The sequence below is a fragment of the Giraffa tippelskirchi genome, chromosome 3 (genome assembly GCF_054371585.1).
Source record: "Giraffa tippelskirchi isolate mGirTip1 chromosome 3, T2T-mGirTip1v1.2.pri, whole genome shotgun sequence".
Lineage (NCBI taxonomy): Eukaryota > Metazoa > Chordata > Mammalia > Artiodactyla > Giraffidae > Giraffa > Giraffa tippelskirchi.
This window is the reverse complement of record NC_137277.1, coordinates 122,468,586-122,494,926: the sequence shown is the minus strand read 5'-3', so window position 1 is coordinate 122,494,926 and position 26,341 is coordinate 122,468,586. Positions and strand designations below refer to the sequence as shown.

General features: G+C 36.5%; 1 protein-coding gene across 26 annotated transcripts in view; it reads right to left on the bottom strand.

The window, feature by feature from the left end:
• Positions 1 to 26,341, bottom strand: part of ZRANB3 (zinc finger RANBP2-type containing 3) — a 270,266-nt gene that overhangs the window by 79,589 nt on the left and 164,336 nt on the right. For all 26 annotated transcript variants that reach the window (XM_081579194.1, XM_081579188.1, XM_081579182.1 and 23 more), the window contains 2 exons: positions 3,538 to 3,709; positions 2,230 to 2,346 (listed from right to left, as the gene is read on the bottom strand). In XM_081579194.1, coding sequence (XP_081435320.1) covers positions 2,230 to 2,346; positions 3,538 to 3,709 — 289 coding nt within the window. The remainder of the gene's footprint in view (positions 1 to 2,229; positions 2,347 to 3,537; positions 3,710 to 26,341) is intronic.

Below are 26,341 nucleotides of genomic sequence, written 5' to 3'. Positions count from 1 at the left end.
TGAGAGACTGAACTGAACTGAACCGAAAATAAATAATTGATAAACATGATTGTTTCAAAACTTAAAATTTCTGTTCTTGAAACCGAGAATGTTAAGAAAACAGAAATGGATCCACAGACTTGGAATAATTATTTGGAAATGACAGATATGTTAGAGAACTTATTTCTAAGATATATCAAGGGCTCATATAACCCAGTATAAATATGCACTTGATGTGAGCAGATACTTTACAAAAGAAAATGAATGGCTAAAAAGCACATGAAACTATGTTCAAAATCATTAGACAGTAAGAAAAGGTAAGTTAAAATAATCACAAGACACCACACATACCAAAAAGAATAACTAAAATTTTTAAAATGACTGACAATACCAAGTGCTGACAAAGATGGAGGACAAATGGACTCTCCTATGTTGACACTTGGAATGCAAAATGCTATAACACTTTGGAAAACAATTTGGCAGCTTTTGATGAAGTTAAGTCTATGCTTTCCATATGACACAGCAGCCTTAGTTCCAGTTACTTACTCATGGCAAATGAAAATGTGTTCATACAAAGACTTGGACATGAATGATTATAATAGGCTTGTTCATAAAAGCCCAAATTGAGACTACCCCCAAAACCACTAACTGGCAAAGGAAGTTCTAAAAATTGTTACATTAATATAGATATATAAATATTAATATATCCATATATTAAAATACCATTCAGCAATAAAAATGAAAAAACTAATTTCACATGCAAAAACATGGATGAATATTCAAACATTTTCTGCTAAGTGAAATAAGCCAGACTCAAAGCTATATACTGTGGGATTCCATTTTTGTGACATTCTGAAAAACACAAAACTATAGTGATAGAATACTTTGGCCACCTAATGCGATGCCAATACTTTGGCCATTTGATGCGAAGAATTGACTCATTGGAAAAGACCTTGATGCTGGGAAAGATTGAAGGTGGGAGGAGAAGGGGACAACAGAGGATGAGATGGCTGGATGGCATCACCGACTCGAGGGGTATGAGTTTGAGTAAGCTCCGGGAGTTGGTAATGGACAGGGAAGCCTGGCATGCTGCAGTCCATGGGGTTGTAAAGAGTCAGACATGACTGAGCTGAACTGAACTGAATAGTGATAGAAACCAGATCTGTGAACACCCAAGTCTAGAGGGAGGTGTGAAGGAAATATCCACAAAGGTGCAAGAGGAAACTTTTGGGGGTAATAGAAATATTCTCTATCTTGATTGTAGTGGTGATTAACTATATATGTTAAGTTTCATCAAACAGTATGTTTTAAAAAGAATTTCACTATATGTGAATTATACCTTAACAAATCTCTCTTTAAAAAATTATGTTATAAAGGAAATCTGAGATTTGGAGAAAGATGACATATTAGTATGTATAAGTTCAATGATGCTGGTAAAAACAGCAACAAACAATGTGTGATGAATCTATTTGATAGTCATACTGAGATTTGAAAACTAACACTAACTTGCACTTTTGGACAAACAGAATGTAAGCACAATTATATCTGGAGGAATGTAAAAACATATACCAATTAAAAATGATTGACATATAAAAAAGATTACTAGTAGCCATTTTGTAGTAAGACTATGGCAAAAGCTGGCAAAAAAGATGAATATATGTAAGTCCTTTCAATGAGAAAGCATAAAATATACTCCCTCATCAAGTATACCCATCTAAAGAAAAGGATCTATATATGAACAGGTATAGGGGATTTCCCTGATGGTCCAGTGGTTAAGAATCTTCCTTGCAATGCAGGGTACACTGGTTTGATCCCTTTCCAGGAACTAAGATCCTACACGTTGCAGAGCAACTAAGCCCACACCACAGCTTACTGAGCCCATATGCCACAACTAGAGAGTCCATGAGCCATAACAAGAGAGCCTGTGCCCCGCTATGAAAGACCCCCCCCATAACAGAACAAAGATCCCACATGCTGCAACTAAGATCTAATGCAGCCAAATAAATTAATAAGCACCACAATCCTACTCCACATTCATATATATGAATATGAATATATATATATGAACAGGTATAACAGTGCTCATTATACTGTTTACTTTGAATATGTCTGAGTTTTTCCATGATAAATACTTAAAAAATTAATGGCAAAGACAGGATGCAGTATGCAACTAGGTTGCTTAATTTAAAAAATTAAATACATTAAATAATTTGTAACAACACAAACACAGGATAGTCAGGTAATGTGTACCTTGGCAATAGCAGTTTGTTTAAACATGCGAGTAATCAACCCCATGACAGTCTCAGTAGCACCTGAATACGGAGCTCTCATTAATTTTTCCCACTCTTCAAAGCTGGAATTCAATTCCTATGTAGGAGAAAATAACAATGTTTAGAAATGCAGTATAAAGATGACAGCAATTAATGTAATAATGAATCATGTCCTACTTATTTTCTTTTTTTATATGTAAAGAATACATATATATATAAATTCTCAACGATACCAGTGTGTTCATTTAAAAACATCAGTGTGGAGGCAGATCAGACACATGTTTGTGCTAATGACAGAAAGCAATGACAAGGTGTGGGAGAAAACCAAGCCCTTTGCTAACACCATAAATCAAACAGTTGCAGCCTTCTCTTACAAAGGAAAATTTAGTAAAGTAAAAAAAAAAATTTAAGAAAAAATTTAAATAAAATAAAAATTTTAAGTAAAAGTAGAAACAATGAACAGTAGCAAAAATATATATGATAGCAGAGCATTCAATTTAATGGTATGATTTTATTTAAATAAGCGTAAAGACTTGGGGAATATTGTCTCATAAAAAATGTGATATGATATTGACACTTTTATTTTTCTTTTCTTAAAAAAATGGATACAGAAAATCATACCATTTTTATTTTACTTATAATATATTGCTCAGTGTTTTTTTTTTTAATATACAAAATACTTATTTTAAGCTTTCAAGATAAAACAAGGCAGTAAGTAGTATTTGCTGATACTTATGTCCAGATTTGAAGAAATTTCAGAGATCACACAAGCATTGTACTCCCCAGAAGTAAATGTAGATAAGGGTTGGGGAAAATACAATTTTGGTTTTCTAGTAAGTTGAACTTCACATCTTACAACATGGTCACTGAGTTTTAAGATTTCCAGAACCAGAGGATGCAACCAAATTATTCTAGAAGACAGCTACAAGTACTTAAGAGCAAGAAACTGAACTTTTCTTGCTAATTACTCGGCTTCACACTCTACAAATACTTAGAATTCTTAGTACTAAGTGTATGCAGCAATTGAAGTGTTTTTTTCACCATTTAGCAGAAATATATTTTTTAAAGACTAAGATACTAAATCTTTTCACATTATTTGATGACTAAATTTAAATTCTTCCTGCTCTTTTCTTGAAATGATATAAGACAATCCATATGGCTTTATTAATTAAACCTATTTTAAGAAAGTGAATTTTTTCCTTCTGTGAAATATGAAATATGTGCAATCTTTCATAGTATAATTTTAAATGATTTCAGATAAGACTTTCAATCAAACATGGGTTCTCACCTTGGCTGCTGCTGGTGGAAGATCAAATGGAATACGCTGCCTGATTTTAGGGGGCAGCTGGGTTAAAACTTCAGTCTTTAATCTTCTAATCATTATGTCACTTAATAGTTGATGAAGTTCATTAAGATTTGATGCCCCTCTGCAATCCCACTGAGGTCTTTTACCAAAATATCTGTTAGTATGAACAAGAAAAAATGTAGCAAAGCTGGATGCTAGAGTAAGAAAACAATTTATCCAATGTGTTCTTCCTTTTAAGATAAGGAGCCATGATACTGTTTTTAGTTTTATTACTGAATGCAAATTAGTTTCAAAAAACTCTTCTTTAGAGATAGTAATGAGTAAGATTATACATTACTCTCAGCTATAGGAAATGTTAATGTTTAAGCATAGTGTTTATGTTGAGTTAATACAAGGCTGACTCATTGGAAAAGACCCTGATGCTGGGAAAGATGGAAGGCAGGAGGAGAAGGGGAGGACAGAGGATGAGATGGTTGGATGGCATCACTGACTCAGTGGACATGAGTTTGAGCAAGCTCTGGGAGTTAGTGATGGACAGGGAAGCCTGGCGTGCTGCAGTCCACTGGTTTGCAAACAGTCGGACATGACTGAGTGACTGAACTGAGTATAAGGCTGAGCAAAACTGATCACCCTGAATAGCACTGGCATTTTGGGTGACCTCACATAAGGCACTGTGTTTAGCTGATCTAGCCCTAACTACGCACTAACTGCCAGAACACCAGTCAGGCTACGTAACAACCAAAACCACCTAAAACAGTTTCTACAATTATAGGAGGCAATATTATCTCCCACTGAGCTTTTATGCCCAGCAGACAGATCCCTTGGTGAGCTCTTCTTCCTTTGAACCACTGAATTGAGAGCAAAGGCAGGGAAAAAGGTACAAATGCCTTATGAACAAGGGATTGGGAGAGAAAACATCAGAGGATATTCAACAAACGTTTAGAAGTCAGACAAGCAGTAGATGACTTGACAAAAGAAAGAAAGAGACAGTAAAAAATTTTTGCAAAAGGGAACTTATCCTCTAGATCTTTGAGATCAGGAGTTGGAAGCACCAAGCACCGGGGGTAGGTATTACATTTGGTGGATGTACTGAACTTAGACATTAAGACAGCTGGCCTAATAGCATCTCTTTATCATTGTGACAAGCCCCACATAAGTTCACAAAATTCACAATGGTCTTCTGGGGGCCAAAACTACTGAAAACAGCTACCAGAGAATAATTAACAAAGGAAAATTTCCTGTTAGGTTGCATTACAATTATTAATATTAACAACTAAATAACTTCATTTTAGTGGGATATGGTGGTATTTTAATACAGAGTGTTATTTTGAGAAACTTGTAAATTGCTGATTTTTTTTTTTAGTTTTATGTATTTTCATAGCAAACATACAGGAATAGTACCCAAAACATTAAAAACATGTATCTGCATGTAGAACTGATTGGAAAAGTATAGTGAATGGATGAAACTTCTGTGTGATAAAACGACAGACACCATTTAGTTGCCATCAGTAAGAAATTCTTGCTTGTTTTTTTTAAAAAAACTAAATGCTGGCATTGTAAAAAAAAATGTTTAGTTACAACTGCTATAAGTTGAATTACTGAAATCTGTTCATTGAAGTATTTTGACTTCCTTGAAGTATTTTGACTTCCTTTAATGCTTTATGTCTCCACTTAATTAAAACTTTACACACTAATAACCTCAATGTTCAATGCAGCACTATTTGCAATAGCTAGAACATGGAAGCAACCTAGTTGTCCATCGGCAGTTGAATGGATAAAGAACTTGTGGTACATACACACAGTGGAATAGTACTCAGCTATAAAAGCAAATGCATTTGAGTCAGTTCTAATGAGATGGATGAACCTAGAGCCTATTATACAGAGCGAAATAAGTCAGAAAGAAGACAAATACCATATATTAATGCATATATATATGGGATCTAAAAGATGGTACCTATGATCCTATGTACAGAGCAGCAAAGGAGACACAGATGTAAAGAAGAGATTTTTGGACTCAGTGGGAGAGGGAGAGGATGGGATGATTTGAGAGAACAGCACTGAAACATATGCAGTACCATGTGTAAAATAACCAGTGTGAGTTTGCTGTATGAAGCAGGGCACCTAAAGCCAGTGCTCTGTGACAATCTGGAGAGAGAGGGTGGGGAGGGAGTTGGGCAGGGGGGTTTACAATGGAGGCAACACATGTGTATCTATGGCCAATTCATATTGATGTATGGCAAAAACCATCACAATACTGTAAAGTAGTTGTTCTCCAATTAAAATAAATAACTTTTTTTTTCAAAAATAGAAAAATATTTGCCATTACTCAATTAAGTCATCTATTTTTCCATTCACATTCAAGATAATTACATTTTGACATCATGGTTAAAAAACACTAATACTAAAAAAAAAAAAACAAAACACTAATACTTGTCAAACATATCTTAACAAAACTGAGAAAAAACAGAACAGGAAAAAAAATCTAATGTTTAGAATTACATATAGTAAGAAAAAAGATGCTACTCAGTGCTTAAAAAGAATGCACTATGAAATCATAAAAAGCTGTGGAGGAAACTTAAATACATATAACTAAGTGAAAGAAGCTAATATGAAAAGGTTATGCTGTATGATTCCAACCACCCAGCACAGTCAAGAAGGCAAACCTACAGAGACAGTAAAAAGATAAATGGCTCCTAGGGACTACAGAGGAGGTAAGGATGACTGGGTGGAACACAGGGAATTTTTAGGGCAGTGGAACTATTCTATGTGATACCACAATGGTGGATATATGCCATTGCACCTCTGTCAAAATCCATAGAATGTGTACTACTGAGGGTCAACCTTAATGTAAGCCATGGACACAGGATGATAACGATGTGTCAGTGGAGTGCAATGATTGTAAAAATGTGCATTGTGTTGCAGAATTTCAATGGTGGGAGAGGTTGTAGATTTCTGAGGACAGAGGGTATATCAGAACTCCCTGTACTTTTCACTCAATTTTGCTGTGAACCTACCTCTGCTCTTTAAAAATTAAGTTTATTAATATAAAAAAGTACGGAGGATTTGCATTTCAGTCTCTGCCCTGAACATTTCCAGGATTCCCCCGCACCAGAGCCCACTAGGGAGACTGATCTTAGCGAAAGGTGCCTAAGCTGAGGTCAGATTGCTTTAAATCTTGGGCTGGGGCCTTTTAAGTGCCTAGGGCCAAGGAATTTTCAAAGGCATGTGAGACTTTTAAAAAGTATCAGAAATGAAGTAAAAAGAACAAATTTTTGGCTCCAAAATGCCAAAACAAAGTGCAAACTTAACATGTATTTAAGAAATACCTACACGATTATAGCATTGAAGGCCATGGCAATAGCTATAGTAAGGGTATTCCATGAAGTAGTTCATTTAACTTTCAACAACTCTAGAAGACAGCTACGGAGAAGGCAATGGCACCCCACTCCAGTACTCTTGCCTGGAAAATCCCATGGATGGAGGAGCCTGGTAGGCTACAGTCCATGGGGTCGCTAAGAGTCGGACACGACTGAGCGACTTCACTTCCACTTTTCCCTTTCATGCACTGGAGAAGGAAATGGCAACCCACTCCAGTATTCTTGCCTGGAGAATCCCAGGGACGGCAGAGCCCGGTGGGCTGCCGTCTATGGGGTCGCATAGAGTCGGACACGACTGAAGCGACTTAGAAGCAGCAGCAGAAGACAGCTAAAGCACCAGTTATCATCCCTATTTTATCAATGAGGAAACAGATGCAAATAGAGGTTGAGGAATTTGTCCAGGGTATCACAGATGGTAATGGTGATAATGGAATTTGAGTTTTGTAATCTGACTCCAAAGTCTGACTTGACTAAATCTCAACTTTCATATAACAACACGAACATTATATGTAATGTTCTTGGGATTATTCTGATATGCTTGAGTTTGTGCATGTGTTGAGGGGTGTGGTGTACAAAAACTGGAGATTCTGGGAAAAACAAACATTTCTGACTTTAGGTCTTAGCCTTTTCTTGCCTGATTCTCAGTTGCTAAAATGTGTAAAATGAGAAGGTCCACTCTTTTGGGGGAATGGTTAAATAAAATGTAAGTCATGCCAAATATGGACTATTAAACAACTATTTACTAAGAGCCAGTTAGATTTTATGTATGAAGAAAAATATCAATGATATAAGATGAAAAACTGAAGGCTCAGGGTAATATGTTTGATATGAAAGATTATATACCTGTGTATGTGTCTGTACATGTGTATATATCTGTGTAATAATGGAAACAGTGCCAGAAGAATACACATCAAAATAACATTGCTTATCTTGGGGGTAATGGTGATTATAAACATTAACATAAAAACTGTTTTTTTTTTTTTAAAACTCCCATTTTGTTTTTATAGGCATACTTCAGAGATACTCTGGATTTAGTTCCAGACCACAGCAATGAAGCAATATCACAACAAAGTGAATCACACAAACTTTTTGGTTTCCTCGAGCATATAAGTTATGCTTACACTATACTGTATTCTCTTAAGTGTGCAATAACGTTATGTCTAAAAAAACAATGTATATACTATAATAAAAGTACTTTATTGCTATAAGATACTAGCTATCATCTGAACCTTCAGTGAGTCATAATATTTTTATAATAACATTAAAGATCACTGATCACAGATACCATCACAACTATAATAATAAAGAAAATGTTTGAATTATTATGAGAATTATCCAAATGTGACAGAGAGACATGAAGTGAACAAATAATATTTGAAAAATGGTGCTGATACAGTTCTTTGATGCAGGGTTGCCAGAACCTTCAATTTATATTAAAAAAATGCATTATGTGAAAAGTGAAATAAAATGAAGTATGCCTGTATTCTGTCTTGAGTCTTTATAATAAGCAAATGCTTTTGTAATTTACAAAATTCAATTCAGAAAATATCACAACAAATTCCACAACTTAAAAAGCTTATAAATATCTACACATATTTTCAGGGAAAGAAATTTCCAAATTCAGGAAAAGAAAAGATTTTAATTAATTAACTGAACACAACTATAATCACAACTACAATGTTTTTCTTACAGTTTCCACTGCTTACACTTTGATTACCTCTTCATAGAACAACTCTGCAATATTTTCTTTGAAGAAACAGGGTAATTCAGATTTTACTCAGGTGTGGATTATCAAATTTTATTTATTAATAATAAGTTTCAGGTTCATACTTTATCAGGATGTTGTATAAAATTTTTTGAAATTGTCAAACTTGAAAACACTTCCATCAGGTTTCTGCCATATATGAGCTGTAAGAATTGGAATTATTTATGTATTAATCCTCTGGCTCTGTATATTTCAACCTTGTTTCCCTCCACTACTCATATTCTTCTAGTACAGGTGACAGAGGTCAAGTTCACATGGCAGTACAACTGCCATCCTTGCACGATGAGTATTCCTGGAAGCCATTCCTACATTGGGATGGCGAGCTATTACCTGACAATGTCTAAACAGAGGAAATTACTCAGAATTACATAAACTCAAACAAAATGTACCCCAATACTGTTTCCTCTTACCTTGATACATAAAGCGCTTGTTGACATCCAACACCACCAGACAATTAAATAAATACACATGTATATGTATGTACATATATATGAAAATGATGAACTGAAAAGAGATCTTTCAATCTGTTAAGATTAAATAAAGTAGGTTACTTCTACAAATTTTACAAGACACAAAACTGTGAAAATTGCCCAAGATCTCCCCAGAGCCTTGAAAGAGTCCTATATAAGCAAGGGATTCTCAAGTTTAACCTTCATTAGTTTCATGGGAAGGAAAGAATATTATGAAACAAATACAGTTCAGTTCAGTTGCTCAGTCATGTCCGACTCTTTGGAACCCCATGGACTGCAGCAAGCCAGGCTTCCCTGTCCATCACCAACTCCCGGGGCTTATTCAAACTCATGTCCCTCAAGTTGGTGATGTCATCCAACTATCTCATACTCTGTTGTCCCTTTCTCCTCCTGCCTTCAATCTTTCCCGGCATCAGGGTCTTTTCCAGTGAGTCAGTTCTTTAAAACTCCAAAGTACTGGAGTTTCAGCTTCAGCATCAGTCTTTCCAACGAAAATTCTGGACGGATTTCCTTTAGTATTGACTGGTTGGATCTCCTTGCAGCTCAAGGGACTCTCAAGAGTCTTCTCCAACACCACAGTTCAAAAGCATCAATTCTTCAGTGCTCAGCTTTTTTCATGGTCCAACTCTCACATCCACACATGACTACTGAAAAAAACCATAGGTTTGACTAGATGGACCTTTGCTGGCAAAGTAATGTCTCTGCTTTTTAATATGCTGTCTAGGTTGGTCATAGTTTTCTTTCAAGGAGTAAACGTCTTTTAATTTCATGGCTGCAGTCACCATCTGCAGTGATTTTGGAGCACAAGAAAATGAAGTCTGTCACTGTTTCCAATGTTTTCCCCATCTGTTTGCCATGACGTGATGGGAACAGATGCCATGATCTTAGCTTTTTCAGCGCTGAGTTTTAAGCCAGCTTTTTCACTCTCCTCTTTCACCTTCATCAAGAGGCTCTTTAGTTCTTCTTTGCTTTCTGTCATAAGGGTAGTGTCATCTGCATATCTGAGGTTATTGATATTTCTCCCTGCAATCTTGATTCCAGCTTATGCTTCATCCAGTCCAGCATTTCGCATGATGTACTCGGAATATAAATTAAATAAGCAGGGTGACAATGTGCAGCCTTGACGTACTCATTTCCCAATTTGGAACCAATCCACTGTTTCATATCTGGTTCTAATTGTTGCTTCTTGGCCTGCATACAGATTTCTCAGGAGGCAGGTCAGGGGGTCTGGTATTTCCATCTCTTTAAGAATTTTCCATAGTTTGTTGTGATCTACACAGTCAAAGGCTTTGGCATAGTCAATGAAGCAGATGTTTTTCTGAAATTCTCTTACTTTTTCTATGATCCACCAGATGTTGGCAGTTTGATCTTTGGTTCTTCTCCCTTTCTAAATCCAGCTTGAACATCTGAAAGTTCTCAGTTCATGTACTGTTAAAGCCTAGCTTGGAGAATTTTGAGCATTACTTTGCTAGCATGTGAGATGAGTGCGCTCATCTCACAAAACAACTACAATGGCAAAGAAATAAGGTGTATCCATGAGAGAGGATAGGTATAAATGAATAAGAAAAAAGAAATTTAAAGGACAAAGTTGCAGCAGTATGGCTTAGGGTAGAAATAAACATTTAAACATAAAGGAAATTTAATTCCTAACAACCTAAAATTAATAACAAAATTTCAAAAGTCTCTAAAGCAGTTATGAAGCACGAATCTTAAAACTTCTTCTGGAATTAATACAGCCATTTCCTCATTCACATTTACAAGGTAAGTAAAAATCTGTTTCTCCTTTTCTCTCTCTTTCTCTTAGTTGCTAAGTTGTGTCCAACTCTTGCCACCCCATGGACTGTAGCTTGCCAGGCTCCTCTGTTCATAGAATTCTCCACTGCAAGAATACTGGAGTGGGTTGCCATTTCCGTCTCCAATTCTAAACAAGAATAAATAGAAACTTCTTTGTATCTTTCTTTTTCAACATGTATAATTTAAAAGAGGCATTTTTCAGTAAGCACTTAATAGTAGCTTACAAGGGGCTTCCCAGGTGGCTCAGTGGTAAAAGAATCCACCGGCCAATGTAGGAGACACAGGAGACACCAGTTCAATCCCTGGGTCAGGAAGATCCCCTGGAGGAGGAAATGGCAACTCACTCTAATATTCTTGTCTGTAAAATCCCAGGCATAGACAAGCCTGGCAGGCTGCAGTCTATAGGGTCGCAAAAGTGTCAAACATGATTGAGCACCATTAGCTTAAGATGATAAAATAGGAAGCATGGTAAAGAACATGTACACTTATCTTTGTTCTGAAACACGTACACACAAGCATACACAGAGTCAACTTTGGAAACAACCTTCTGATTTTTTTTTTTTCAAAGTTAACTTCCCTTGTGTCCTTCTGTAGCAATCCCTTTCTTCCACTCCCATTTCCCGGGAAACACTGATCTGTTTCTGCCCCTCAGTTTTGCACATTCCAGAATGGTTTATAAACAGAATCATACAGTATGCAGCCTTTTAAATCGGATTTCTTTCACTTAGCGTACTGTATTTAAAATTCACGTGTACTGCTGGATATATTAGGAGTTCATTCCTTTTTATTGCTGAGTAATATGTCCCACTGAATGGATATTTTATGATTTGTTTGTACATTTACCAGCTGAAGGACATCTGGATTGTTTCAAGTTTTAAGTGACTATTAAATAAAACTGCTGTAAACAATTGCATACATATTTTTGAATGAACATATGTTTTCATTTATCTCAACTAAATATTCAAAATGGGATTGCTGGGTTGTATGTTAAGTGTATGTTTAACTTTATAAAAAATTGACATAATTTTTTCCAAAATTTTATATGCCATTTTACATTCCCATCATTAATGTATGTGAATTCCAGTTCTTTAGCATCATGCATTAATATCATTTGGTATTTTCAATTTGTAAAAGTTTTATCTATTCTAATGCATGTACACTGGTATTTCATTGCAGTTTTAACTAGCATTTCTCTAATGACTAATGATGTTGCATCTTTTCAAGTGCTTTTTTGATCTTACCTTATCTTTTTGATATCTCTTTGCTTTATAACTGAGTTTTGAGAGATCTGATATGTTCTTTTATAAGTTTCTTTTGTATATTTTAAAATACATATATTTATACATATATATGAATTTATATATCCCTTTATCAAATATGTACTTTACAAATATTTTCTTCTTGTCTGTGTATTATCCATTCATTGTCTTACCAGTGTCTTTGGAAGAGACTTTTTCAATTCTTATGAAGTAAAATTCATCACTTTTGTCTTTCACAGTACATGTTTTTTGCATCCTGTATAAAAATATTTGCCTAACTCTAAGTCACAATGTATTTCTTTGTTTTCTTTCAGTTTTATAGTTTCAGGCTTTATAATTTAGTTTACAATCCATTTTAATTGATTTTTTTCATTTTTTAAATTGTGATCAATATACATAAAATTTATCATCTTGACCATTACTAAGTATGCAGTTCAATGGTATTAAATACATTCATAATGCTACATAACTATTGCCACTGGTCATCTTCATAAATTTCATCTTGTAAAACCCAAACTATATACCCATTAAACACTAACTCCTCATTCTCTCCTATTCGCAACCCATGGCTAGTACCATTCTACCTTCTGTCTCTATGATTTTGATCAGGTAGATCACGTAAGTGGATTCATACATCATCTGTCTGTTGGAGACTGGTTTATTGCACTTACAATGTCCTCAGGATTCATCCATGTTGTGGCTTATGTCAGAATTTCCTTCTTCTTTAAGACTGAATATTCCATTGGATGTATAAACCACATTTTGCCTATCTATTCATTCATGGATACTTAATTTGCTTATTGTGAATAAGCTGTTTAACTTATTGCGAATAATGCTGCTATGAACAAGGGTACAAATACCTCTTTACTACCCTACATTTAATTATTTTGGGAATATAGCCGGAAGTGAAATTGCTGAATCACATGGTATATCAGCTCACTGACTTTTGGCCTCCAAAATTTCTGATTAAGACATCAGCTAATAATCATTCTAAGGATCCCTTCTACACATTGAGTTGCTTTGCTCTTGCTATCAAGATTCTCTTTGTCTCTAGAGAGCTCGATTATAATGTATCTGGATATGGGCCACCTTTGGTTTATTTTACTCTGGAGTCTGTTGAACTTTCTGGATGTTTATAATGTCTTCTATCAAATTTGGGAAGTTTTTAGTCCTTATTTCTTCAAATAATCTCAGCCCCTTTTTCTCATTTCTCTTGGGAATCCACAATGCACAGAGATGCCGTGGGTTCTCTTCACTTTTCTTCATTCTTATTTCTTTCTTTTCCTCAGACTTGAAAATTTTCATTGTTTTATCTTCAAGTTCTCTGATTCTTTTTTTTATCTTTTAATCTTTTTAAACATATATATTTTATTGAAGCATAGTTGACTTACAATGTTTCAGGTGCACAGCAAGGTGATTTAGTTATACAAATACACATATATGATTTTTGAAATTATTTTCCATCACAAGTTATTACAAGATATTGACTATAGTTCCCTACACTATACAGTAAACCTTTGCTGCTTGTTGTGTATCTATTTTTTAATTAGAAATCTAGCATTCTATTCATATAAGTCAAATAAGTAGAATCAAAATGTCATAATTTTTTTAGTTAGGCAAAAATTCTAAGTTTTCTAAAATATAAATATTGTGCATATTTATATATATGTATACAAAAGTTTTTCTACTACACTTGATAAAGGCTTGAGAAAGAACATGAAAAAAACAAAAAAAGAAGGGATGGAGAAATTGGAGACAAGTTTGCTGATTCTTAAGCCTGCCTGATCAAATCTGCTTTTGAATTCCTCTAGGGAATTTTTCTTTTCAGTTATTTTACTTTTAAGTTCCAGAACTTCTTTTTAGAATTTTTGAAGTTTTCTTTTTATTAATATTTCCATCTTGCTCATTCATCATTTTCTAGACTTTCTCCACATCTTCCTTTAATTCTTTGAGCATTTTTTTTTTTAATTAAGCACTATTTTTTTTTAAACCAAACCACTAGGAAAATAAATCACAGTCTAGAAACAGCAAGCAGACAGGCTATATTATCATTTCAAGCAATAAGCTGGTAAAAAGACAATAAGGTCCTTATCAAAATGATAAGACTGGGGTTAGAACAATGCATGTTACAAAGGCCCTGACAAAAGTGGTATTTGGTAATGGAGGGCTTGTCCCTTTTTTTGCTCTAAAGGAGGCATATCTCCCACCGCTGAGTTGCTTACTTTTCCTCCCCTGACCTGTGTATTGCCAGATTACCTCACTAGACCTCTGTTATTTTAGGGAGCAAAGTAAGCAATACTGGGTTTAGACTTTCATTTGATTCTGGTTTATGAAAACCAGATTTTCCAATGCCAATACTTCATAATGCTCTTAACTAAGCAGTTCTTTCACTGTTTAAATTCCTCTTTCACTGTTCATTCCTGAATCCTAGCATACAGCACAATCAAAATGCCCTTTTCCTTCAAGGGTGAGTGTCACTAGCAAGATTGTCTTGTCACCATGCTGATTCTACTGCAGACAGCCTCAGGGCCCATCATGGCTGCCAGTGAGAGGGAAGGTTTGCTTCCCCTACCAGTGTGGTATTGCTTCTCATATTTTTGCAGGCTGAAAAGATATAATGTGTGAGAATTTTAAGAAATATGCATCCACATCCTGATGGCCAGAAATGAATATCCACAAGGACCATTTCCAATTTTTTATCCAAACCACTTCTCCCAACTCTACATCTTAAATTAACTTTGTATCATTGTATGTAAAACAAAACCAAGCAAAATGAAACTGCAGAAGCCCCATTTCCATCTAAATTAGTGACCTCATGGATTTTGTTTTAATACAGTTTGTGGAAAATGCTGTAGTAATCCTTCTCTTAAACAGGAGATTGACAACAAATAAAAACGGCTCTCCTCACATTTCACCAGATCATCAGCAGGTTACATGAACCTGCCAGCCTCTTGGTATCTGTGTATTCACAGAATCTGGTACCTCGGAGACTAAGACTTGGTACAAGGGAGACTTCCTATTGCCAGATAAGCAGCTGCAGCATGAAGAGGAAGTTTTTTTTTTTTTTTCTCTTGCTTTTTCTATGATCAAACGCATGTTAGCAATTTGATCTCTGCCTTTTCTAACTCCAGTTGGCATTGGGAAAGACCAGACATCTCTTCAAGAAAATTAGAGATACCAATGGAACATTTCATGCAAAGATGTGCACAATAAAGGACAGAAACAGCAAGGACCTAACAGAAGCAGAAGAAATTAAGAAGAGGTGGCAAGAATACACAGAAGAATTGTACAAAAAAGGTCTTAATGACTCAAATAACCATGATGGTATGGTCACTCACCTAGAGCCAGATATCCTGGAGTGTGAAGTCAAGTGGGCCTTAGGAAGCATTACTACAAACAAAGCTAGTGGAGTGATGGAATTCCAGTTGAACTATGTCAGATCTTAACAGATGCTGCTGCTAAAGTGCTGCACTCAATATGTCAGCAAATTTGGAAAACTCAGAAGTGGCCACAACTGGAAAATTTTAGTTTTCATTCCGGTCCCAAAGAAAGGCAATGCCAAAGAATGTTCAAACTACCGCACAATTGCACTCATCTCACATGCTAGCAAGGTAATGCTCAAAATCCTTCAAGCTAGGCTTCAACAGGGTGTGAACTGAGAACTTCCGATATTCAAGCTGGATTTAGAAAAGGCAGAGGAACCAGAGATCAAATTCCCAACATCCACTGGATAATAGAAAAAGCAAGAGAATTCAGAAAAACATCTACTTCTGCTTCATTGACTAAGCTAAAGCCCTTGACTGTGTAGATTACAACAAAGTGTGGGAAATTCTTCAAGAGATGGGAATACCAGAGCACCTTACCTGCCTCCTGAGAAACCTGTATGCAGGTCAAGAAGCAACAGTTAGTACTGGACATGGAACAACAAACTGGTTCCAAAGTGGGAAAGGAGTACATTAAGGCTGTATATTGTCACCCTGCTAATTTAACTTATATGCAGAGTACATCATGCCAAATGCTGGACTGGATGATTCACAAGCTGGAATCAAGATTGCCAGGAGAAATATCAATAACCTCAGATATGCAGATAACACCACCCTAAAGGCAGAAAGCAAAGAGGAACTAAAAAACCTCTAGATGAAGGTGAAAGAGGAGAGTGAAAAAGCTGGCTTAAAACTCAACATTCAGAAAACTAAGATCATGGCATCCATCCCCATCACTTCATGGCAAATAGATGGGGGAAAAGTGGAAACAGTGGCAGACTGAATTTTCTTGGTCTTTAAAATCACTGCGGACAGTGACTGCAGCAATGAAAAGACACTTGCTCTTTGGAAGAAAAGCTATGACAAACCTCAACAGTGTATTAAAAGTTAGAGACATTACTTTATCGACAAAGGTCCATAGAGTCAAAGCTATGGTTTTTTCAGTAGTCAAGTATGGATATGAGAGTTGGACCATAATGAAGGCTGAGTATTGAAGAATTGATGCTTTCAAACTGTGGTGCTGGAGAAGAGTTGCTTGGACTACAAAGAGATCAAACAAGTCAATCCTAAAGGAAATCAATCCCAAATGTTCATTGGAAGGACTGATGTGGAAGCTCCAATAATTTGGCCACCTGATGCAAAGAGCCAACTCACTAGAAAAGACCCAACTCATTGGAAAAGACCCTGATGCTGGGAAAGATCGAAGGCTGGAGGAGAATGGGTAACAGAGGATGAGATGATTGGATGCATCACCGACTCTATGAACATGAGTTTGAGCAAACTCCAGGAGACAGTGAAGGACAGGGAAGCCTGGTATCCTGCAGTCCCTGGGGTCACAAAGAGTGGGACATGACTTCTTGACTAAAGAACAATAACAAAGGCTATAAAAGGGAGTGACAGAGACACAAAGGGAGAAAACAAAATAAGAGAGATAGAAGGAGATAAAGTGGGGTAGTTGGGCTGCCATTATAGTCCTAGCTGGAGGCAGAAAGTATGGTATACTAAAATTTCCAGTGAGAATTATTCAATTACTGCATTGAATCTATATAACAATTTGAGGAAAATTGTTATGTTAGAAATATTGAGTCTTCTAGTCCATGAACACAGTATTTCACTTCATTTATTTAAATCTTTCAGCTTTTTTCTTAATGTCTTACAGTTTATATTTATCTAATTTATAAAAAAATGTTTAGAAATGGGAATAATTTCATGTAAATACACCAGAGGGAAAAAGTGAAGAAGGAAAGCTCTATTATAGGAAGATAGACTAAATAATGGGAATTATTCAGAGTGAAAAGACTAAGAGAGATTATAAGTAGAACTGATAAAGAGCAACAGTCTAGGTAAATAGAACATAAACTTGTTCCTCAAATCCTAAAATATTAGGATTCTCTGAAACTCAGGAAAAGTGTCACCATGAAAAAAACAAAACGCATATTACAATGTAATCAAGCTGCAGAAAAGAGGAACCATCAAATTGTGTTATTTTTTTCACCCTAACCATATTCAGTTGATGGCATAAAGGTATGGAAAATGCTGTTAGAACACATGAAAAATTTATCACTTCACTGCAGTCACACAATTGGCTTTGGAGATGTTTACCATTTAGTGAACTGACTTTTAAGATGAAGGATTTTGGAAAGTCCAGTGTTCTGAAACAAAATATGTGGCTCAGAACACCTTATATGTTTACCAGTATAACTGGACACTCGAGTGCTCTAAACTTGAAACTGAAGGAAAAAATATAAAAGGCTGCTATATCAGTTAAGGGAGCATAGGATTTCAGATGCAGCCAAGCCATGTGCATGGGACAGATGGCTTCTCAAGAGTGCACTCATTTCCTGTTAGTAAAGTTCTTTGAGCTCTGCAAAACAGGAGATTCTAAAGCACTCTGAATCAATTCGGTGAAAAGGAGCTCAAATGTGTAGAAGAAATTCGCATAAATGGAAGTAATGTTTTATGTTTCTTAAGCAGAGCCAATCTCCAGATGTATGTGAATTATCAAAGTAACTGTAATCAGGACCAAAAGCAGCTGAATAAGCTGAGGCAAACTACTCACCCAAAGTACTTCTGCAATTACAGAGATAAACAAATATATGAATCTAAGAACTATTTTGCTGGCTATTTAGATAAATTTGGGAGCAAGTAAAAAAAATCTACCTGGATAAATGAAAACATGTTATTTCAAGAAATAACTCAAGGCTATAATGTAACTTAACAGCAGGATGCAAACCTGAGATTAGAATCATGAATACCCTGAGTGTAAGCTTCTTAATGGCAAGGACCATGTCTTATCTATCTTTGTATTCCTAGCACCTAGCATGGTGGCTAACAAATAATAAGTAGCTTATGAATTAATGAACAAATGGATAAACTGACTAATGAATACACCACACAGTTACTGAGGAGAGCAATTCTTTAGCAAGCAAAAATTAAAGCAACAACCAGAGTTTGGAAAGAGATGTGGTTAAACATAACAGTTCAGTTCAGTTCAGTCGCTCAGTCATGTCCAACTCTTTGCGACCCCATGAATCACAGCACGCTAGGCCTCCCTGTCCATCACTAACTCCCTGAGTCCACTCAAACCCATGTCCATCGAGTCGGTGATGCCATCCAACCATCTCATCATCTGTCGTCCCCTTCTCCTCCTGTCCCCAATCCTTCCCAGCATTAGGGTCTTTTCAAATGAGTCAGCTCTTCACATCAGGTGGCCAAACTATTGGAGTTTCAGCTTCAACATCAGTCCTTCCAATGAACACCCAGGACTGATCTCCTTTAGGATGGACTGGCTGGATCTTCTTGCAGTCCAAGGGACTCTCAAGAGTCTTCTCCAACACCACAGTTCAAAAGCATCAATTCTTTAGTGCTCAGCTTTCTTCACAGTCCAACTCTCACATCCATACATGACCACTGGAAAAACCATAGCCTTGACTAGACGGACCTTTGTTGGCAAAGTAATGTCTCTGCTTTTAAATATGCTATCTAGGTTGGTCATAACCTTCTTTCCAAGGAGTAACCGTCTTTGAATTTCACAGCTGCAATCACCATCATAACAAACTAATCATATTTATCACTTGTTTCTATTATTCTAATGTGAAAGGAAAGGAATTTAAAAGCTATTACATAACAAGAACGAAGACAATGAGAGAAGTGAGAGAGAGAGGGAAAGAAATAGAAGTTGAGTATTTCATCCAATTTTTGGAAAACAGAAAGTAGAGATGTCTTGGTTAAAACATGGTGAACTGAACAAACAAACATTCATCCTCAATCAAAATGAGTACAAAGAAATAAAAATACATGACCCCACCAGGAAAAATAGAATGAAAATCAAACAACAGCAAACAACGTTAACATACTTCTACAAGCAGGAAAATAAAAAAAATGTGAAGACGCTAACAAACAGAGAAAGCTGAATACCAGGGACCTAAAGAGTGGTGTGCACAAAATTCTAGAATGTGTTAGCAATGAAAAAGATCAGGTACCTTAGAAGGTGGGAATAAGTGTGACATGATAGCTAGAAATAGGAACATTGGCTCAATCTCTGGTCCAGGAGGATCCTACATACTGAGAGCATCTAAGCCCAAGTGCTACAACAACTGAGACTGCGCTCTACAGCCCATGAGGCACAAATATTAAAAGACTGAGCACCTACAGCCCGTGCTGTGCAATAAGACACCACAAAGAGAAGCCCACACACCACAACTAGAAAACAGACCCTGCTCACTGCAACTAGTGAAAGCCTGAAGGCAACAAAGACTCACCGCAGCCATAAATAGATAAAATTTTTTATAAAATCTTCATCAAACACTATTAGAGAATGCTAGCAAAACAACTTATTATTTTGAAAACTCACAAAGAGGAGAAACTAATCATCTTACCCTCCCTTTTACATTTTTTAATCTATTTTAAAAATTTTATGTATTTATTTTTGGCTGTGTTAGGTCTTTGTTGTTGCATAGCTTTTCCCTATTTGCAGCAAATGAGGGCTACCCTCTAGTTGAGGTCCTCAGGCTTCTCATTGCTGTGGCTTCTCTTGTTGCGGAGCATAGACTCTAGGGTGCAGGCTTCAGTTTCTTTCTGGATCAGGAATTGAACCCATGTCTCCTACACTGGCAGGTAGATGCTTTATCACTGAGCCACCAGGGAAGCCTTTTTCTCCCTGTTTTAAACAAACAGAGCCACTGAATGTCTAAATAGTGGATGAGGTGAGGATCCTTTACAGAGGTATGTTAGCTAATAAATGAAGAAAGAGTATCCAAATATTACCATGTGCAATGTCTAATGATTTAATAAACAGTGCACTGAACATTCACAGCTACTAACATTACAAAAAGGAAGGCCTTAGATATCATGGGCCTGCTAATGGAAAAACACAACATTCTTAGAAAAGCAGAACTGCTAAAAAAAATTAAGGTCTCTGAATCAAATACAGAGGAACATGTTAAACAATACCGTGGAGATGCAATCAGCAAAACCCAGATTACAGCAACAATTTAGTGTTTTCAATAAATTAAAAATAATCAGACTCAGAAATTGGGGAGAAATCTGAAGACTAAAAGAGACTTAGGACATCAAGAGTGGGATCTATGATTTGTAACGTGTGAGCCTTATTTGAGTACTGACTCAAACAATCAATGGGGGAAAAACTTACAAAACTGTAAAATTCTGACATTCACAAAATAACTGAGTATTGAAATACTGATGAGGTTTTTTAATGTTAGTAAGGGGTTATTATTAATTTTAATCTTTTTATGCATGATAATAGTATAATAATTTTTTTCTTAAAGAGTCCTTACTCTCTAGATATATTTACTAAAATATTCTATGGATAAAATGTGATGTCTAGGCTTTGCTTCAAAATAACATGGGGTGGTAGAGGTTAGAGGGAAGATCCTCTGGAGAAGGGAATGGCTACCCACTGTAGTATTCTTGCCTGGAGAATTCCATGGACAGAGGAACCTGGTAGGCTACAGTCCATGGGGTTACAAAGTTGGAAATGACTGAGTGACTAACACACTTCCACAGAGTAAGAGAGAGTATAGCTAAACCAAGGCTGGCCATAAGTTGACAAATGCTGATGCTCATTGGGTACATGAAAAGTACATGGGGGACTCATTATTTTGTTCACTCTACTTTTGTGTATACTGAATTTTTTCCATAATAAAAGATTTAAAAGACCAGAAAATAAACTAAGAAAGAAAAGTCTTCGAATAGAGAAATGCAAAAGAAAACTCAAAAGACAGCTCTGCACCATGCCTAAAGAAAAACCAATCCAGATTGGAGCAGAACAGAAGGCTGTGGGAGGGAGGTCTCCAGGAAATAAGAAGGGAAAAAGGAAAAGATTATTTTATGTGTTTGTATGACCTTTTGGAAGTTGACAGATCTGTTGGAGTCTTTGAGTAAAAAAAGGAAAAAAAAAAAAAAAAACTGATGGCAATATAAAAACCAAAAGATAGAATAAAAGAGAATAATTAAAGATAAAAAATTGACCAAGAAAGGAACACTCAACTATTGGATTTACTATAGAACAACATTAATTTAGTCTATTTATTCTATTTAGTCAACCATATAAACACGGATACTGAATTACCAAATAATTCAAATATAGGAAAGAGAATAGAAGAAAAGTACTGACAAGAAGTGTTTCAACTTCTTCTCTTTCACTTTTTAGTTTTGTGATTTGGACAAGTTCCTTGAACTTTCTAATTCTCAGTTTACTCCTGTGTAAAATGGACATATTATCATCAACCTTGTAGAATGTTGAAAGAATTAAAGATAATACATCTAAAATACATGGCATCTTTTTAAAAAAATTATTTTACTTATTTATTTTTAGCTGCATTGGATCTTTGTTGCTGTGCACAGGCTTTCCCCAGTTGTGGAGGCAGGAGCTTCCCTTTGTTACAGAGCATATGCTTCTCACTGCAGTGGCTTTTCTTGCCGCACAGGCTCTAGGCATGCGAACTCAGTAGCTGGGGCATTTGGGCTGTAGGGCATGCAGGCTTTAGGGCGAGCAGGGTTCAATACTTGTGGCACACAGGCTCAGTAGTTGTGGCTCATGGGCCCCAGCGCACTCAAGCTTCAGTAGCTGCAGAAGCAGGCTCTGTGGCTATGGCTTCTGGGCTCTAGCACACGGGTTCAGTAGTTGCAGTGCACCGGCTTAGTTGCTTTGTGGCATATGAAATTTTCCTGAACGAGAGACTGAACCCATGTCTCCTATGTTGGCAAGCATATTACTATCCACTGTGCCACCAGAGAACTCTGACATAGTGTCTTATATATAAAATGTAATACCATGTAGCCAATAAAAATGATGTATTTAAGTTACTGTGAGACGACAATGTAAAATTGTGCTCAATGAAAAAGCATATTACAGAAAAGTATAGCAGAAAGTGAAGAACTAAAGAGCCTCTTGATGAAAGTGAAAGAGGAGAGTGAAAAAGTTGGCTTAAAGCTCAACATTCAGAAAACTAAGATCATGGCATCTGGTCCCATCACTTCATGGGAAATAGATGGGGAAACAGTGGCTGACTTTATTTTTCTGGGCTCCAAATCACTGCAGATGGTGATTGTAGCCATGAAATTAAAAGACACTCCTTGGAAGGAAAGCTATGACCAACCTAGACAGCATATTAAAAAGCAGAGACATTACTTTGCCAACAAAGGTCCGTCTAGTCAAGGCTATGGTCTTTCTTTTTCAAATTCCTATAAGCTTCATAAGTTCAAGCACTAGGTCTTATTCATCTTTGTATTGCCAGCAGCTCTGAAATAATGTCTTAAATATACCAGGTAATTTAGGCACTTGTAGAGATGAATATGAAATCTCCTCAGTATTCTGGTAACATTTTCCCAGATATGTTTTCATTTGTTAACATGCTTCTTAAAATATGACTTTTAGTTTTCTTTTACTTCCTTGTATTCCTTGTCTCTCATGACCTTCTAAAATCCACTCCAATCATTCCACTCTTGTGGCTATAACCAGTCCTGAAAAATAGCCCTACCTGGGAAATTCAGACCTTCCACTCTCCAGTACTCCTGTCCATCTAGCCTACTTGTTCACTCACACCCACTGTAGCCTATCTCATCAGTACCTCTCAGTCAACTTTAACAATGTCCACAATATACTTCCTCACCTTGCTTTCATTTCTGAGTCTATACATTACTTTTGTTTTTAACAATACAGCATAATTTCTTTTGGCCGACAGTCCATGCATTGCAAGCTAGTGTAAAAAATAGCTTGGATGGCTCCAAGACTTTTCCAAGTCTCTAGCCACAATGCTGGGAAGCCATACCTTACAGAAGACTGCTTCCACTAGAAACCTAGAATTGCTGAGCTCAAATGGTTCCCCAGTGCCACACCGATTCTACCACACTAATCTCATTATCTCATTCCCCCATTCACCAAAATCTCACACCACGTCAACATTCACCAAACTTTTAATCCCCAATTTTGCCATTTCTCTGAACATATAACTGTCACTGAACTTTCCTAGAGAAAATAAAAGTATACAAACTTCCTCAACTTCTTGCCAACCAGAAACCACGGCTATTCTCAATAACAAAGCCACACACACACAAAAAAAGCTAAAAGTATCTATATATGTAGATATATATATTAATGATGGCAAATAAGTACAAAACAATGACTATGTCTGTAACAACCAGTGAAAAATAAAAATTTGCTTGAAAAAGCATACAATTTCTGTGGAAAGATTAAAATCTATATACAGTTGCCTAAAGGGAGGGAAACTGCAGTGAAAGGGAGATTTTTTCCAAGTATACATGCTTCTGTAGGTTTAGAATTCTGAACCATATGAAAACATTGTCTTAAAAAATAATAAATAAGACTTGTGAGTATAATCATGCATGTCCTTTCATGCTTTAAAGTCCCTAATGCAGTGCCTGGGGTGCAGGGTAGGGATGGGAAATTATTCCTTAATGAGCACAGAGTTTCAGTGCCCATTAAAGTTGTACAGATGGATGGTGGTGATGGCTGCACATTAGTAAGTGTGAATGTACTTATTATCACTGAACTATAAACTTAAAAAGGGTGAAAGTGAGAAATTTCCTCAAGCATATTTTACTGTAATTAAAAAAAAAACCCCACAATAGTAATAACTAAAAAACAACACAAAACACCCTCCAATGCCTTCTTACTGCTATTATGATAAAGAACAAGACTGTATAATTATGACCTCTGCCTAATTCCATCTTGTCCTGAGATCCTCTCAAGAGGATCAATTAACTCAAGAATATTCAGCTGAACTGAATTTCTTTTAGTTCCTCAAAAGCACAGCAGTCTCTCTTGCTCTGAGCCTTACCATAGAAAATTCCTCTTCCTAGAATGCAGATAAATATCACTTACTCACAGGATGCCTATTCAGTCCTTTCTGACTTGCTTAGTTCATTTCCTTTACTTCCCTTTTATGATACTCAATACAACTAAAATTATCTGGTTAGTGTTTGACGAGAAAATTCAACGAAGGCTGGGACCACTTGGGTTTTGTTCTGTAATGCAGGGGGTCCCCAACCTCCAGGATCTACTGCCTTATGATCTGAGATGGAGCTGATATAATAATAATAGAAATAAAGTGCACAATAAATGTAATGTACTTGAATCATCCTGAAACCATTCTGCTCCCCCTCCTTCCCCCAGGTCTGTGGAAAAACTCTCTTTCATGAAACCGATTCCTGATGCCAAAAATGTTGGGGACTGCTGATCTAATGCATACTTGATACCTACATACAGCATGGCAATAACAGGTACCCTATAAATATTTTTTGAGTGAATGGATTAATTCAAAATTTAACCATTCTCCAACTGTGGTCTAATCAATCAGCAGAGTAGAACCATACTTTATACTGGATGTTATTCTGATTAGTGTGCCCTAACATTACATTATTATTTTTTTTGTTTTGTTTTTTTTTTTTCATTACATTATTTTTATCAGTTATGATAGACACTTGACTTTCATTTAGCCTCAGTTCAGTTCAGTCGCTCAGTCGTGTCCGACTCTTTGCGACCCCGTGAATTGCAGCACGCCAGACCTCTCTGTCCATCACCAACGCCCGGAGTCTACCCAAACCCATGTGCATCGAGTTGGTGATGCCATCCAACCATTTCATCCTCTGTTGTCCCCTTCTCCTCCTGCCCCCAATCCTACCCAGCATTAGGGTCTTTTCCAATGAGTCAACCCTTCGCATGAGGTGGCCAAAATATTGGAGTTTCAGCTTCAACATCAGTCCTTCCAATGAACACCCAGGATTGATCTCTTTTAGAATGGATTGATTGGATCTCCTGGCAGTCCAAGGGACTCTCAAGAGTCTTCTCCAACACCACAGTTCAAAAGCATCAATTCTGCAGCGCTCAGCTTTCTTCACCGTCCAACTCTCACATCCATACATGACCACTGGAAAAACCATAGCCTTGACTAGACGGACTTTTGTTGGCAAAGTAATGTCTCTGCTTTTAAATATGCTATCTAGGTTGGCCATAACCTTCTTTCCAAGGAGTAAGCGTCGCTTAATTTCATGGCTGCAGTCACCATCTGCAGTGATTTTGGAGCTCAAAAAAATGAAGTCTGACACTGTTTCCACTGTTTCCCCATCTATTTCCCATGAAGTGATGCGACCAGATGCCATGATCTTAGTTTTCTGAATGTTGAGCTTTAAACCAACTTTTTCACTCTCCTCTTTCACCTTCATCAAGAGGCTCTTTAGTTCTTCTTCACTTTCTGCCATAAGGGTGGTGTCATCCGCATATCTGAGGTTATTGATATTTCTCCCGGCAATCTTGATTCCAGCTTGTGTTTCTTCCAGCCCAGCGTTTCTCATGATGTACTCTGCATATAAGTTAAATAAGCAGGGTGACAATATACAGCCTTGACGGACTCCTTTTCCTATTTGGAACCAGTCTGTTGTTCCATGTCCAGTTCTAACTGTTGCTTCCTGACCTGCATACAGGTTTCTCAAGAGACAGGTCAGATGGTCTGGTATTCCCATCTCTTTCATAATTTTCCACAGTTTATCGTGATCCACACAGTCAAAGGCTTTGGCATAGTCAATAAAGCAGAAATAGATGTTTTTCTGGAACTCTCTTGCTTTTTCGATGATCCAGCGGATATTGGCAATTTGATCT